We start from the raw sequence: 14,447 nt of genomic DNA, 5'->3' as shown, positions 1-14,447 counted from the left end.
AATGAGCAAGTATTGGACGAATTGGATATATTTGTGCCAAACTGTTTACCACCGTCATATCTATCCTAGTTCGCATAGTTCAATGGCATATATGGCCCTTTACCGTTCTTTATTTCATGAACCAAACGACCTCTAAATGAATGCTATCACATGATATATAACATGTGATCAGAAGACAAAGTCAAATGTATATAACTGAAGTAAATGCATGTCAAGAGTTTAACAAAACAAATTGGATTTTTCCATTGATACAAACCTCGTTAACTTGTTCTATTTGAGAATCTAAAAACTTTATGTAAGAGGGGTGTTTTACTCTGGTATATTCTTAGCTCATCTCTCTTGTCTTTCTCTGCTTCTCTCTCTCTCTCTCTTAGCTCATCTCTCTTGTCTTTCTCTGCTTCTCTCTCTCTCTCTCTTAGCTCATTTCTCACGTTTTGATGTTCTTTCTTCTTGTTTTTTTTCCCTCTAATAGATATGTATACATGACACTTTTGTTCAATTATTCAGCAGGAAGAAGCATTTTCAAGAAAAAAATCATCATCCAATTGTTAGAGGTAATTCTCAATTTTTTATTTTTTATTTTATAATTTTGGTCCTTGCATGTGTTGTTTTTTATGTGCAGTTATCAGTCTTTTCCTTGTTTTGATATCTTGGGGTTCAGTTTTTTTAAGAGGATTTCCTACTGGATTGATATGCATATTACTGTTCCCAATAGATGCCAAAAATTTCATTTTTTTCCTGGGCTTAAGTAGCTGAATTTTCAAGAATTCTTCAGGTTTCAACAATCATGTTTTTTTTTTTGGGGGGTGGTGGGGGGTGGGGGTGGGGGGTCTTTTATATCTTATTTTTAAAATTTTGAGCTCCTCTGTTTGTTTGAAAAGTCCCAAAAATGAAGTTTGCAAAAATAAGCTGTAAGTCTGTTTGAGTTGTTTTTGCAGAAAAAGTTAGGAGTAACTTTATTTGACCAACAAGGTTGTAGTGGAGTGATAAATAATACTTTATTCTTAATAAGAGGTTTCGGGTTCGAGTTCCGGGTATGGAGTCGCCAGGGAGCGCTTTACCCCCAATGTGGGACTGCCGTTGTGGGACTTCTCGGCGCAAATCCAGATTTAATCGGGTCCCAATATGGGTACCGGATACCTGGTGGGAAACCAAAAAAAAAAAGGACTTCATTTGAAAATGTGCAAACTCAATTCTTGAGTTTTTGAAAGATTTGACAATCTTCGTCGAAAGGCAAAAAAAAGTTCAAAAAAATCCAACTCCGACCTACTTGGGATTGAGGCGTAATAGTTGTTGTTGCAACACAAACAAACATATTTTGGAAAAACGCAAAAGGTGAGTTAGCAAAATCACTTTTTGCAACAGAAAAAAAAAAACTCCCATGTTTCATTCTTTTATGTTCTTTTTTTGTGGTATGTTGTGCTTAGAAATTGATTGGAGTTTGGAGAGGTTGGTTAGCCATTAAATGAAAATATATTGGTTGTTCAAAATGTAAATTCCAAAGGGCTATTTGAATTATTAAGTTTCTTGATTCTGTGATTACGAATTATGAATTTCTTTCCCGTACGGTAGTTTTAGTGTTAGTATGGTATCATCTTATTCCTAGATTATTGTCACTACCTACGGTTTGATTGCTATCTTTTGCTTCGGTCGTCTTAATATCTTCTTTTTGTTATTGCTTGTTGTCACTGCTTCTTTTCATCTTTTTTTTTAAGCCGAGGGTCTAACGGGAATATCCTCTCTGCCCTCTCAGGTTAGGGGTAAGGTCTGCGGACACCCTACCCTCCCCAGATTCCACCAAGTGGAATCCACTAGGTTTGTCGTTGTTGTTGTTGTTGTTGATTTATTCTGGTCTGTATGCTAGCGTAGTGATATGCTAACATGAAATAAGAGAAAAATTATGTAGTATTAGAATGAAATGGACATGAATAGAGTGAAAAGAATACACTGGATTCATATAGTTAATCCTAACTAATTTGGAATTTAGGCGACAAGTAGAGCACTACTTCCAACCAAGAGATTGAAAGAGTTTTTGAGTCAGAAAGGAACCAATTTGGGTAAAGGCCATTGCAACACTATTGGTACGGGTTTTCAAGGAAAGGTGTTTACAAATTAGAAGTTTTTTAGATTGAGGCATAGTTTATTGATTGAAGGAATTAGGTCCTCAAGATTGTATAGTTAGGCCTTTGTAAAATGTATTTGTTAGTAAGAGCAGCCGGGTGCACGAAGCTCCCGCTATGCGCGGGTCCAAGGAAGGGGCGGACCATAAGAGTCTATTGTACGCAGTCTTACTCTGCATTTCTGCAAAAGACTGTTTCCACGGCTCGAACGCGTGACCTCCTGATCACATGATAGCAACTTTACTAGTTACGCCAAGGCTCCCCTTCAAGATGTATCTGTCAGTGACCAATGAATTGCTCTGAATATACCTCTATGAATCTACAGTGTGTTTTAGTTTGAACCATTTATGTGATCCTGTATGCATTTACAACGATTGCTTTCAAGACATGTAACCAATTTAACTAATTGTCAGTTCTTGAGAAGAAATGGAAGTGTTAGAAAATTAGTTCTACTATTTCATTATGTACAGCTCTGAGGACTAACATCAATTTGAAAGCGAGTAACTGGTGCATGTTACATTATTACTCTGTCATCATTCTTTTTATTGTCATGCATAAAAAAAATTGTTACAGTTTGATGGTTGTACATGCAGAAATAAGGCGGTCTTAAGTTGATAATGAATCACATGGAGGACAAGCAATTGAAGTTTAATCAACCTCTTCTCTCAGTTAGACGAATCTCTCCAGCAATGATTTCCCAGAGAGATGAGAAAAAGACAATTGACAATTCTTTTCGCGCTATCACACATCCTCCTCATTTCAAATCAGAACTGAAGTCGGGCCTAGTGGGGAAGCCAGGAACTGTACCTTTCCTCTGGGAAGATAGCCCCGGAAGACCTAAGGATGAGCGCGGACCACAAATTCATTTCACCGAAAATCCTCCTACTTTCCCAAAGCTTCCCCCTGGGTGGAAGTTAAGAGAGAACCAGGATTTTGAAAAAGATTTCGAAAGTACAAAGATTCAAACAGGAAATATTCTAAATGCAAAGCCGAGTTGCGACTATCTGGATGAAAATATAAAGAAGATCGAGAGTTTTGACAGCTCAAAAGAAATGACGGGGGATAAGGAAAATATTGAATCAGAAGATGGTGATGAAACATATTTGGATGCCCGGGATACACTTTCAAGAACTGAATCATCCTTCCTAAATTGTAATGTAAGTGGCTTAAGTGGATATGATGAGCCGAATGCAAAACCATTTAGAACGTCTTTAACGGATCCACGGGCTAAGGATTTGATGATGGGCCGGTTTCTACCAGCAGCTAAGGCCATGGCTTCAGACAAGACTTCGGAGACACCTTACTATGTTCGCAAGAAGCAACCACCTGTTCAGGATCAATCAAGACAGATAAAGAAGGTATTAAATGGGGATAGACGACCTCAATTGCGCTACGGACCTAGTTTTACACTTTATCATTCCCAAGCTCATGATAATGAAGAAGAAGAAAGTGATGATGACTGTTATGATAATGGAGATTTAGCAACTAAAGTTTGTGGATTGTTGCCTCATTTTTGCTTGAAAAGTTCGTTTCGTCTTCTCAATCTTGTACCTGGAATGAGTGTTAGAACTCGAGTACCTGTGTCTCCTGTCAGTAGAACCCAAACTGGATCCTTGTCTACTGCTTCTTGTAGCGGAACAGAGAATGAGGTCAATTCAACTTATGCTAATGATCCTTATGAGCATAAATCAATCCTTGGAAGTACTGCAGAAGCAAATGATGGCGAGGTCGAGTGCTTGGGCTTGCAGAAAAATACCTTCCAAAGTTTTCAAGAATTATTGTCTGATCAGAACAATAGCAGGGAAGTAGATCTGTCAACTCCTGTTGTAGAGAAAACTCTGTACATAGATATTGTGCATAAAATGGAATCTGTAGCTAAGATATCATGTTCTCCGGATAGAAAACCATCTAACTTACAACACGAGGACGTTGAGATACTTGAAAGGATAATAAAACAAAAACCATTTGTAGATTCTTCACTTGATTCGTCCGAGAAGTCTTCATTAAAGTCATATCTTCAAAGGAGAGTTGACTTCAGTCCACCACATTCAGCGGAAAATTTGAGCAATGGAAGGGAGACAAAAGCATTGACAGCTACCGGTCAAGCTCAAGACTGTTGCCAAGATGCAATGACCTTAACAAAGCCTGAGATTGACGTTAGAGAAACAACCAGAAAGCCAATTTTAAGAAGAGAGAAGGTGGAAAATTCATGCAAAGTGCACCCGGAGTTTCTTGTTCCACCACCTTTACCAAAATCTCCATCAGATTCATGGCTTTGCCGCACTTTGCCTTCATTATCCACAAAGAATGCACCTTCACGGTCCTATATCGGGACAGGAATAAATAATAATAACCAGTTTTCTAAGCCAGTATCTAGTGATCCCAAGTGGGAAGCAATTGTTAAAATGACAAAGAAGCAACAGCCCTTGTGAAATTCTGAGGTAAATTCTCTATTTCTTCCGGTGTATAAAGGGCAGCCTGGTGCACTAAACTCCCGCTATGCGCGGGGTTCGGGGAAGGACCGGATTACAAGGGTCTATCTATGCAGCCTTATCATGCATTTCTGCAAGAGGCTGTTTCCACGGCTCAAACTAATGATCTCCTAGTCATATGGCAACAATTTTACCAGTTACGCCAAGGCTCCTCTTCTATTTCTTCCCATGTATAAGTTTATGTATTCTTTTCTTTGTCTGATATATTATCTAAGCGCGTTCTCTTTTTCTTAATTTCTCTTCTTGGAATTTCACCATTCTATCAGGAACTCGGAGCCTTGATACATATACAAGAAGCTCACTGGAAGATGTTAATGCATTACCGTGGTCCTCTGATTGTTTCATAATGCTTTCTTGTGCAAATCAAATAGTACAATGGGTGTGAAGGTGAACAATAATGTATAGTTTGCTCTATAGATTTTACACTTCATTTCTTAAGGTATAAAGGGCTTGTAACTGCCAACTCATATCCTGTAATTACATGATGGAATAACAGTTCTGTTGTACAGGTAATCTTGAGATTCAAGTTCAACTTAATCCCTTGCATTGGTTGAGAGATTTTGTACAGTAATCATAACCTATAATTGTAGTTTCTTGTTTATGCGATGGAGCATAATTGAAGGAAATTTCTTGTTTCCGAATGAGAGGTAAATGTATCGATATGGGACAAAAACCTATCATTTAAGTGGAGAAGGAATAGATAGTCAGTGAGTTTCAAACCGTGTGTCAACTGGCTCTAGATATTGGGAGGAATTCAAAAATAGACAGATTTACCAGTTGTCATTCAAAAATAGTCTCAGCTTCAAAAGTACTCGAAATCTAGCCACTTTTCATGTAAAGATAAATCTGAACGAATACTGTTCAAAATCCGAAAAATACTCCAGCATAATATATTGGAATTCTAGCATAAGTATACTAGAACTCCAACATATTATAATAGAGTTCCAGCATAAGCATACTGGAACTCCAGCATAATATACCGGAGTACTGGAAGTTCATACACAGGTGCTCCAATTTCCAGTATATTATGCTAGAATTTTTTGCATGTTGGAGTTCCAGCATAATATGCTGGAAGTTCATATACAGGTGCACCGATCTCCAGTATATTATGCTGGACCGGTCCCTGTTGCAGCAAAATAGTAGCTATTTTTTAATGACTTTGCAAACGCTGGCTATTTTTGAATGACCAGTCCGAAAAGTGGCTAGCGCGTGCTATTTTAACCTAGATATTTGCTTGCATTAACCCCGAAGAGCTAGCTTTGTAATGTGTTCCTTTGATGTATTTTAGTATTTATAACGTGTTCCTTTGATGCCTCTTGTAAAAATATAGGTTAAGATTGCGTACAATAGACCCATGTGGTCCAACCCTTTCCCGAACCCCGCACATAGCGAGAGCTTAGTGCACCGGGTTGCCCTTAATGTGTTCCTTTGATATACAGACACGTAATGCAAAAATTAATAACGCAAAAAAATGTTAAAATGTTTGGTTCTGATGTATTTTAGTATTTAAAATGTGTTCACGTTATAAGTTTTAATTTTGTCAATTTAATTGTATAAATCCATGTATTACTAATATCCATGCGCCAAATGCTGGGAGGGAGCAATAAAACGACTTCATACTTACGAACTAAATTTCAGAGTATTTGCTCGGCATCACTAAAACAAGGACAACATAACAAACTCTTTCACCAGAATTCAAACTAAGCAAACTTTGCTGTGCTGAAAAGTGAGGTCTCCCAATTGTCTGATTATCAGTTTAAAAGCAATAATTTAAGGTGAGATCAGTAAATTAATGTACGGTATATTGATATGTACATAAGAAATGTCCTATTCTATAGAGAACACCAGTCATTATTTTCACATTGTTGAGACATACTATAAATTCACCTCATCCCAAATTAACTACTCACTGCATTAAAAAAAATGAATGATAAAACCAAAAATTGAACCATCCTAAGGTTTGATAACACGACCTTTGTATTGCCCTCGACGAATAACAAAGTCATCAGGAGGTTGAAACTCTTCCAACCAAGTAACCTCTGAGAATATCTTCCCATCCACCTCGAGCTCGCCTTAACGATGTAAAGCATTTAAAGTAAGATTTGTAATACAGTTGCATGTTCATATTCATAAAAAAGTTGGCACCAGAGTTATTACCAGGTAGATCTCCTCGAGGAGACCTTCGGAAATAAGTGCAATGACGTCCATCATTGGAAGAGTAAGGTGGAGAAAGGATATCAAAAATAGCACAAGGGGTTATAGCTTTGAAACAATGAATATTGCCTCCATTCGTTGGATACAGAGTAGTTGTCCCGCATGGAGCAGTCATCTCACAATCTTTAAAAAGCTTAGCTGGTCTTGTACCTGAAAACCATTTAAAACAGGTACCGAACATAGTAAATGCCAGCATAACCTAAGATCAAGATTTTGCATGACAATTGATCCCAATCAAAACAGTTCCAAAGAAGCAACTCCTTCCAGCCAAATGACACAATGGCCAGCTCTCTCCAGTAATACATTATAGTTCCAAGACTCTAGACTTGAGTACTGAGTCTTAAGGAAATTCAATGTCTTTGTTTTTCCTTTCTGTGAGACAGATATTAACAGTTACCATTTGTATAGGAACAATGCAACCATACAGTTCACCTTTGTGCAAAAGTATTGAGATACAAAATTCTGCAAGATATGCGAAGTAAACCCTTGGCCTTGCTAGTCTACTGAACTTAACTGTGATCATTTGTGCAATGAAATGCAAATTCCGCATAGGATGTGAATTAAACCTCGAATACGATTTACTATAAAAAGGACCAATAACTCTTGTTAAAGAACCATTACTATACTAGTCTTTTTACAAGGACCTTTTGTTATCGAATTCATGATATAGAGCATCACCAGGCCAAAACGAAACCAGCAAAAACAAAATGTTTTTTAAGTATCTTAATCACACTGAAACACAAACTATTGCCAATTGTAGTAGTAAGAAAAGAAAGGTCAGTCAAAGAACACCAAGTCCAAGTGAAATAGAGAAAAGAATGCCTGCCAACTAATCAAATTCCAGAGAATAAATCAAGCACTGATGTAACTTCAAAGTAACTGAACATCAGAACATCACATAAGACAACTCCACGTTCTGCAATGAAATGATATTTCAAAAAAGAGCATATTATCTCCATTAAGAAAGTCCTAAAAAACTTTCGTGCAAAACATCCGCTTCAAATAAGTACATACCTTCGGGTGGAACTGAAGGCCCCGGACTGTCGATCCAATCATAGGCTTTCACATGTAAGGAACCATATATAAGCTTACTTAAAACGGTCATCCCCGGGTGGTTATGTAGAGGAATGATTGAAGAAGGTGGCATGCAGAATATTCCCATCTGTAAGAACATTCAACAGGTTAGCGGATCTCACTTATGCAGTTTTCACATCACTCCTTATAGCACAACATCATCAATCTAATGGAATAAATAAAAAAAATCTAACAGTACGGCAACACTTACAGTGAAGCTCTCACATTCATGTATGTGCAGGTATTTGATTGGCAGGATCGATCGTATACCCCCATTATGCTCGCGCATGGTACCTTTCCAACTCCTGACAAGTTGTGCCTCCTGCTCAAGACCTACATCAGAAGGCTTGATTTTGTCTGAAACAAAATGAACAGCCGACGTACTAATTACATGAGAATTTCAAGAATAAAGCAATATAAATCTTAGGGTATCAGGCAAAGGATTCAACAAATATCTGACACTGCACCTCATAGTCTCAACGGATACTAGTCATACACATGAGAATATAGAAACTAAGGAATAAAGTCTCCAAAAAAATTACTTAAAACTGTGAATTTTGCAATTCTATGCAATATCTGACAAAAGAATGATATACATTAAAATGCTTCAGGAATGAACGGATTCTTCATGAAACCTGCATCAAACCAAATTGACTTGGATCAGATAGCAGATTGGAGAAGGAGAACATTTACTTCCCGAATTTAGCATCCTTACGGAAAAGGAAAAGTTTTATAGAGCATCATGGACCTTAATCCCCTTCATTTCTTAATACTGCTCCCCAATCCCAACTTCCTTATTTTCTCTATATAACTTAACTAATAGAGCCAGAAAAAAGCTTTGTTCCTTCAATCACCCTCCAACTAGCATAGCAGCTTCATATGGAGAGCTGAGATTTCACTTTTTTCCATAGACTTCTCATCCTCATTCAGTCCAAAAAGATGCTGCTGCTCTCTTCACCCCTGTAACGAACAAGTAAGGTAAATCCTTAATACACGTCGTTAGATTAAATAGTACCAACCTCAAACCTTTTCATCTCTACCTTCTCAGCACCAATCTAACACCCACCCAACACCATCACAGAAAAGAAAAAGGAGCTCCTATACAACCTCCCAGGAGTTGCATGACATCAATGACAGCTTACAAAATCAGTAACTTCATGATAATAAGAGATGGAATACATTTATAGACTAATTTAAGTTTTAAAATTGTTACTTTTCCTTCTTTCACACAAAGGAGAAATAAAATAGGGCTACTGGACTTTTTGGTGTCGGCCGCAAGTATTTGGTTCTTCATTTGTGCTTCAGTTGATAAAAATGTATGTGTTGATTTTCCTATCTCACTTGTGCTATAACATCCATGAGTTCTTTGCAGTAAGAGACTGTTGACATCGAAGAGAGTTAAAGGGATGTTATCCACCTGACATTGTTGCTAAGCAGGATATCTGATAAACAATCTGATCAATACTTATCCATAAAACAAACTATATGATTCAATTGTAAGAGCTGGACATTCATCTTCGGAAGTTTCTTCAGATTATCCTAATCAACCAGATCCTTCATTGGCCTCATTGTACCAGTGTTAAATGAGTTGGAACAGAGTTTTAAAAAAACTTGCTAAAACTAGATATCACACACATATCAGACTTGATAAACATACATGATTCCACATAGGTTTAATCTGATTGTGTATCATTTTAGCCAACTCCACCATTCTGATACAGGAACACACCAATCCTCTCCAACAACATTTTGGAGTCCCTATGATCAATCGATCATATCATGATGCATCCACCTCATTAGTTTCCTTAAGAATCTCAGCTCCATTTCCCACCCACCCGACATACCTCGTGTAATTTTGGTGAACCAAATTCAATTTCTTTAATAACATTGTCGTACTCAAGTTACTTTTTGCCTTTCTTCCACATTGCGCTAACAATAATTAGAAGTCCTCCCTATACTCACAAATCTTATAATTCCAACCATAGAACTATATGTAGTTTGTTCTCTGACCAACTAAGAGCCCACAAATTGTAAGGTGACTTGGAGATGCACAAGCAATCCATATGAAATCCTACAGCAATCATGTATGCCTATTGCTACCAAAATACTTTCTTGCCTCTTATGAAAGAAAATCTGTCAGAAAATATTTGACAAGCAAGCGTCACACTAGTCATTCTGATAGCAACTATCTAGTAGTTTCTCAGATAAAGCCTAGAGGATCATCAGGATTTTGTTTCAATGATCTTTAGTATAATCATTTTTAGCTTTAACCTTTCCGCTTTCATTGAACATCCTCCTCTCAGGCTCTCAATAGTCCAAACCTCATAGCGGATCCCACATACATACTTCCACATCTTAGTGCTATAAAATCTAGAGACATTGGTGACATTTTCTTGAACAGAAAAGCGATTTGAAACAAATCTGCAGAGACTTGTAAGCATTTGTAGAAATGCAACCTTATCCCTAAATCTGATGCATAATGAGTTCGGTGGGAGAAATTTTCCGCTGTTTTAATTATCTAAACTATCATTCAAAAAGTTTTGCAACTTTAATTTTAGTGTATAACGAGAGTAACTTGGCTCTATAGTTATTTGTAAGCACCTCCATTCTAGAATAATCATAAACTTGGAGAATGGATTTCAAAAGGCCACCAGGGCTTTGGTCTAGTAGTTAGAGCATGGGATGTGTGGATTAGGCACATGTCATGTTCGAACCTTGCCACAAACAAAAGCCTTGTACTTGAGTAAAGAAGGGTAGAGGGGCGAGTCAACTATCCACCGAGTTTCAAACCGTGCGCCATTGGAACTCGGGGATTTCTCGAATATGAAAGAAAAAAGAGAGTATAAATTTTAGAAGGACCTGCTCATACTCATCATATTTCAGTGCCCAAATAGCCCTCTGTTTCTTTCTTTTCTCTAAATCATCAATCATCAATCATCAACCAGCCCAGTCCACACAAAAATCCTTTGAACCCAATTAATTTCCCGTTTTAAGACACAAATCTCCAAAAAGTAGAGCCTCAAAGACGCCCGTGCAAATTCATATAAGAATCAAAATTACATTTAATCTCCACAGTTTCCTAATCAAGTCGTAAAGAATCAGACTTCCATTTAAATCTCCGTGTTTAACTAATCAACAATAAGGAAGTTGGAATGACATTGAAATATCATGCGCTAAACTAAATGCACACTTAAGGTATAAAATTGAAAGGCATAATTGACCATGAAATATACGTAGTACAATCACAGAAACTGGAAGAGATTTAGAAAGAGTTTGAAGGGGGTGGGAGATTTTTCATATACTTCTTGTATACGAGGTTTCTCCCCAGTCCCCACAACTTCAATAAAATTATTCTCTTATCCAATAAAAGGGGGTGGGAGAGCAAAAAACTTTCAAGAGGCAGGGAGCAAACATTATTTTCAACAGACAAGAACATTCAAGCTCAGATAGTGCTAAAGTGAACACCATACCACTCTCTAGCTCAAAAGGCACAGAGGCAGTTGGAAAGGTTTTTTAGGAAGAAGGCCCCTCACCCTCCTATGTTGAAAAAGGGAAGTGTAGATCTTAAATATGAAAATGATAATATCAAAGTTATTAGTCTCGGGATAAAGATATTTCCTTCACAATATTGGCAGCAACAGAGAGCTCAAGCATGAAAAGCGTTTTGAGTACTCATCGGATTCAAGAGGTCATGTTAGTTTGCTCGAAAAGAAAAAAGATAGATAAACCCATTATTAATGAAAGAGGGCTAAACATATGCGGCTCATTTGCTCGGCAATGCTGCACTCATCTTCTGTTGGCATAGTACAACTAGTATAATATTTTCATTTTCTTTGAAGAGATGAATTTAATGTTCTCCAACTAGTTTTGTTAGAGGGGACTAGTTTATACAAGCATATTTACACCCTGAGCGCAACAAGACAATAATTTTTTGTCCTTTGCCTAATACTATATTTCCCCATTTGCCCAGGCTGCAGACAGCAGGGGCCGATTTAGGGGGGCGGAAGGGGATTCACACGAACCCATAAAAAGCAAAATCTGTTTTTTACCTCTATATATTATGTTTTGAATCCCTTTGACACAGCCCAAAAACACAGCTTAGTGGTCAAGAGGGTTCCAAACTTTTGTAAGGTCATTGGTTCAATTCCCACTAGCTACAATCTTTTTTAACTTTTTTCATTTTTGAACCCCCTTGGCGAAATTCTTACCTCCGCCACTGGCAGACAGTAGCTAAAACCCCATATTTTCTAATGTATTACTACCAACAAACACCGCATTTATCAATTTGAGGAAGACCAACAAAAAATTAGTGTCCATGCCCAACCTCAAAATGGCATAAGAATAATCATGTACATAGGTTTTCAAAGAGAAGCGTGCTACAACTATACAGTGCAAAAGTAAGAGATTCTACTCAAATATAGAAATGATACATAATTGTACTCCAACTCCTAAACAAAAGAATTATACTACAGAACCCCCAAACAGCCTTCACCAACATGTAGAAATAAATAGAGTAAACAGAAGAAAACACAAATGAATCAACTAAACCATGTGGCTTATTGAAATCTATACATGTGGCCAACATTCAAGTAAAATTAAAAAAGAGACTAAAATTCAGAACACCTACCTAAGAGAGAACGAACTTTCTCAAGAGCATCTTCTGATATGGGTCCATCAGGAGAAAGTGATGCTATACAGGCATTATAAAGCTTTTGTACAGCTGGCATGTTTATCGAACCGACCACCTTTACCCTGACCGCCTATGCACCGAACTTATCTTATAGCTAACAACTTGAAGCTAACCCAAAAAATCCTGTCTGAAGGGTCCTCTATTTCTCAGAAGACCCTTCAAGTAAACAATCAGGCACAGGCTGGACTTCAAATGCAAACAAAGCCGATGATCATGTATCCACGTGGTGCTTAACAGATCCAGCTATCTATTATCATTGCCACCTACTAAACAGACAAAAAAACAACCGTTAAACTCAGCGTTGCAGAAAACCACAAAAATTTCAACATTGTATTTTGAACTTGAGAAGAAACTATTAAATACCAAACTAAATTACCAAAAATAGGACTTGAAGCCCTATTAATAGCAAAATATTTTTGACAAACCCAGCATTCCATTTCCAATAAAAAACAAGTTCATGTAAAGCTGATATTCCATGCTAACTTCACTAGTTAAAAATCCATACTTGTAAATGGATTAAAATTATATAGCCTAACAATGTTAAACTATTTGCAGTATCAATGTAGTTTATATGGTAAGAGGTTACTTACCTTATTTTTCTAGTTACCAATAATACTTACTATAGACGCTTAGCACTAATTAGCTTTTAAGTAACCTAACTTTTAAAACCGTCAAATGCCCCAAGGGGCCGTTTGGTTGTGAACAGGTTACACTGTGATTATAATGTGGGGGTTATATAATACGGGAATTAAATTATGATGGGATTATTTTGTAATATACTTTTATTAGCAAATTATCAAACAACTGAAAACTAGAAAAGAAGAAAAAGAAATTGAAGTAGCTTGGAAATTGAGTACTATAGGAACTAGGAAGAAATTCCCAAGCAAAAGTGAAACTCCATGTCAATTGAAGAACTCAATGGAAGAAAAAAAAAATACTCATTCAGTGATTAATGAACCGGAAACGAAACAAGCATATCATTAAATAGCTGCAAAAGAAAACGAAACACATAAATATAACCTTATCAGTTCACCTAAAGGATATTTACAGTTAAGTCTCCATAAAAAGTGTGATTTGTAATCCTGAAAAATAAGACAGATTACCTGCTACAACATGTAAAAGTGACCTGAATGACGATGTATATATAACTTAAACTCTACATACAATTAATTACGCCTCATTTTCAGAAGATTGATCTAAGACTATTTTCACTATAGACGTCTAACTTACCATAACCCTACTTATTTACCTTATGCTTGGAAAAATCTATTTATGCGGAGCTTATACACACACACACACACACACATATATAAATATATATATATATATAATATATAATATATATGTGTGTATGTGTATATGTATATCGCGTGAAAAAAATGAAATTGCTGTAACGATTGTTAATGGAAACAGGGAATCAAAAGCGGAGAAAATCATACCTTTTGAAGATGAAATACAGAGAGATCGCGGGGAGGTAAGAGGAGAAAGGGAGAGAGAACGATTGCGTTTTCTCTGAGCCTTTTTGGAGGGGTTGGAGATTTGGATTTTATTGGAGTTATAGACTATGGCGCTCGCTCTCATTGACCACCTGGAATTATTGCCCTAAATTCTGCTTGTAAGTCACATGAATATCATTTTTGTCTTTTTATTTCTCTTTCTATATATTTATTAGTATAATATTACGACGCAGCAACAACAGCTGATGCTCGTCCGGCTGGGTTATGGTGGTTTGGACAGTAGGGTGGTGGTGTTTGGACGACGAGGGAGTGAAGGACGCTTGGTTCGATTCACTGCTGGGGAGCGAGGGGTCGTTTGGACAGTAGGGTGGTCGTTTGGGTGGTGGTTATGGTGTTTTGA

The 14,447-nt window shown here is 37.1% G+C and overlaps 2 protein-coding genes across 7 annotated transcripts; one reads left to right on the top strand and one right to left on the bottom strand.

The window, feature by feature from the left end:
- The first annotated feature begins 225 nt into the window (after positions 1 to 225).
- LOC107806799 (uncharacterized) lies at positions 226 to 5,125 on the top strand. Of its 5 annotated transcripts, none has more exons than XM_016631035.2 (3): positions 226 to 317; positions 508 to 554; positions 2,714 to 5,125. In XM_016631035.2, exon 3 carries the CDS (start codon positions 2,738 to 2,740, stop codon positions 4,550 to 4,552), a length of 1,815 nt encoding a protein of 604 aa, XP_016486521.1. In that variant the 5' UTR covers positions 226 to 317; positions 508 to 554; positions 2,714 to 2,737; the 3' UTR covers positions 4,553 to 5,125. The 5 variants fall into 5 exon arrangements, 3 of the variants coding, with proteins under 3 accessions (XP_016486521.1, XP_016486523.1, XP_016486522.1); XR_001652762.2 differs by lacking the exon at positions 226 to 317 and having other exon boundaries at positions 336 to 554; positions 2,714 to 4,748; positions 4,879 to 5,125; XR_001652761.2 differs by lacking the exon at positions 226 to 317 and having other exon boundaries at positions 337 to 554; positions 2,714 to 4,782; positions 4,879 to 5,125.
- A 1,238-nt stretch (positions 5,126 to 6,363) lies between these two features.
- LOC107806797 (plant cysteine oxidase 4-like) lies at positions 6,364 to 14,202 on the bottom strand. 2 transcript variants are annotated; one of them, XM_016631033.2, is made up of 6 exons: positions 14,030 to 14,202; positions 12,528 to 12,856; positions 8,112 to 8,257; positions 7,841 to 7,988; positions 6,770 to 6,976; positions 6,364 to 6,684 (listed from the first exon to the last, which is right to left on the bottom strand). In XM_016631033.2, exons 2-6 carry the CDS (start codon positions 12,625 to 12,627, stop codon positions 6,566 to 6,568), a joined length of 720 nt encoding a protein of 239 aa, XP_016486519.2. In that variant the 5' UTR covers positions 12,628 to 12,856; positions 14,030 to 14,202; the 3' UTR covers positions 6,364 to 6,565. The 2 variants fall into 2 exon arrangements, with proteins under 2 accessions (XP_016486519.2, XP_016486520.2); XM_016631034.2 differs by having other exon boundaries at positions 12,528 to 12,853.
- Between the last annotated feature and the right edge of the window lie 245 nt (positions 14,203 to 14,447).

Source organism: Nicotiana tabacum, chromosome 1 (assembly GCF_000715075.1).
Source record: "Nicotiana tabacum cultivar K326 chromosome 1, ASM71507v2, whole genome shotgun sequence".
NCBI classification, from domain to species: Eukaryota; Viridiplantae; Streptophyta; class Magnoliopsida; order Solanales; family Solanaceae; genus Nicotiana; species Nicotiana tabacum.
Note: the sequence above shows the minus strand (reverse complement) of the source record. Positions and strands in the feature narration are given on the sequence as shown.

Coding starts and splice junctions, on each gene's coding strand:
- LOC107806799 (XM_016631035.2), top strand. CDS start 2,738: ATGAATCACATGGAGGACAAGCAATTGAAGTTTAATCAACCTCTTCTC.
- LOC107806797 (XM_016631033.2), bottom strand. CDS start 12,627: ATGCCAGCTGTACAAAAGCTTTATAATGCCTGTATAGCATCACTTTCT. Junction 8,258..12,527: donor GAAAGTTCGTTCTCTCTTAG/GTAGGTGTTCTG, acceptor ATTTTGTTTCAG/ACAAAATCAAGCCTTCTGAT. Junction 6,977..7,840: donor GCCTTCAGTTCCACCCGAAG/GTATGTACTTAT, acceptor AATGGTTTTCAG/GTACAAGACCAGCTAAGCTT.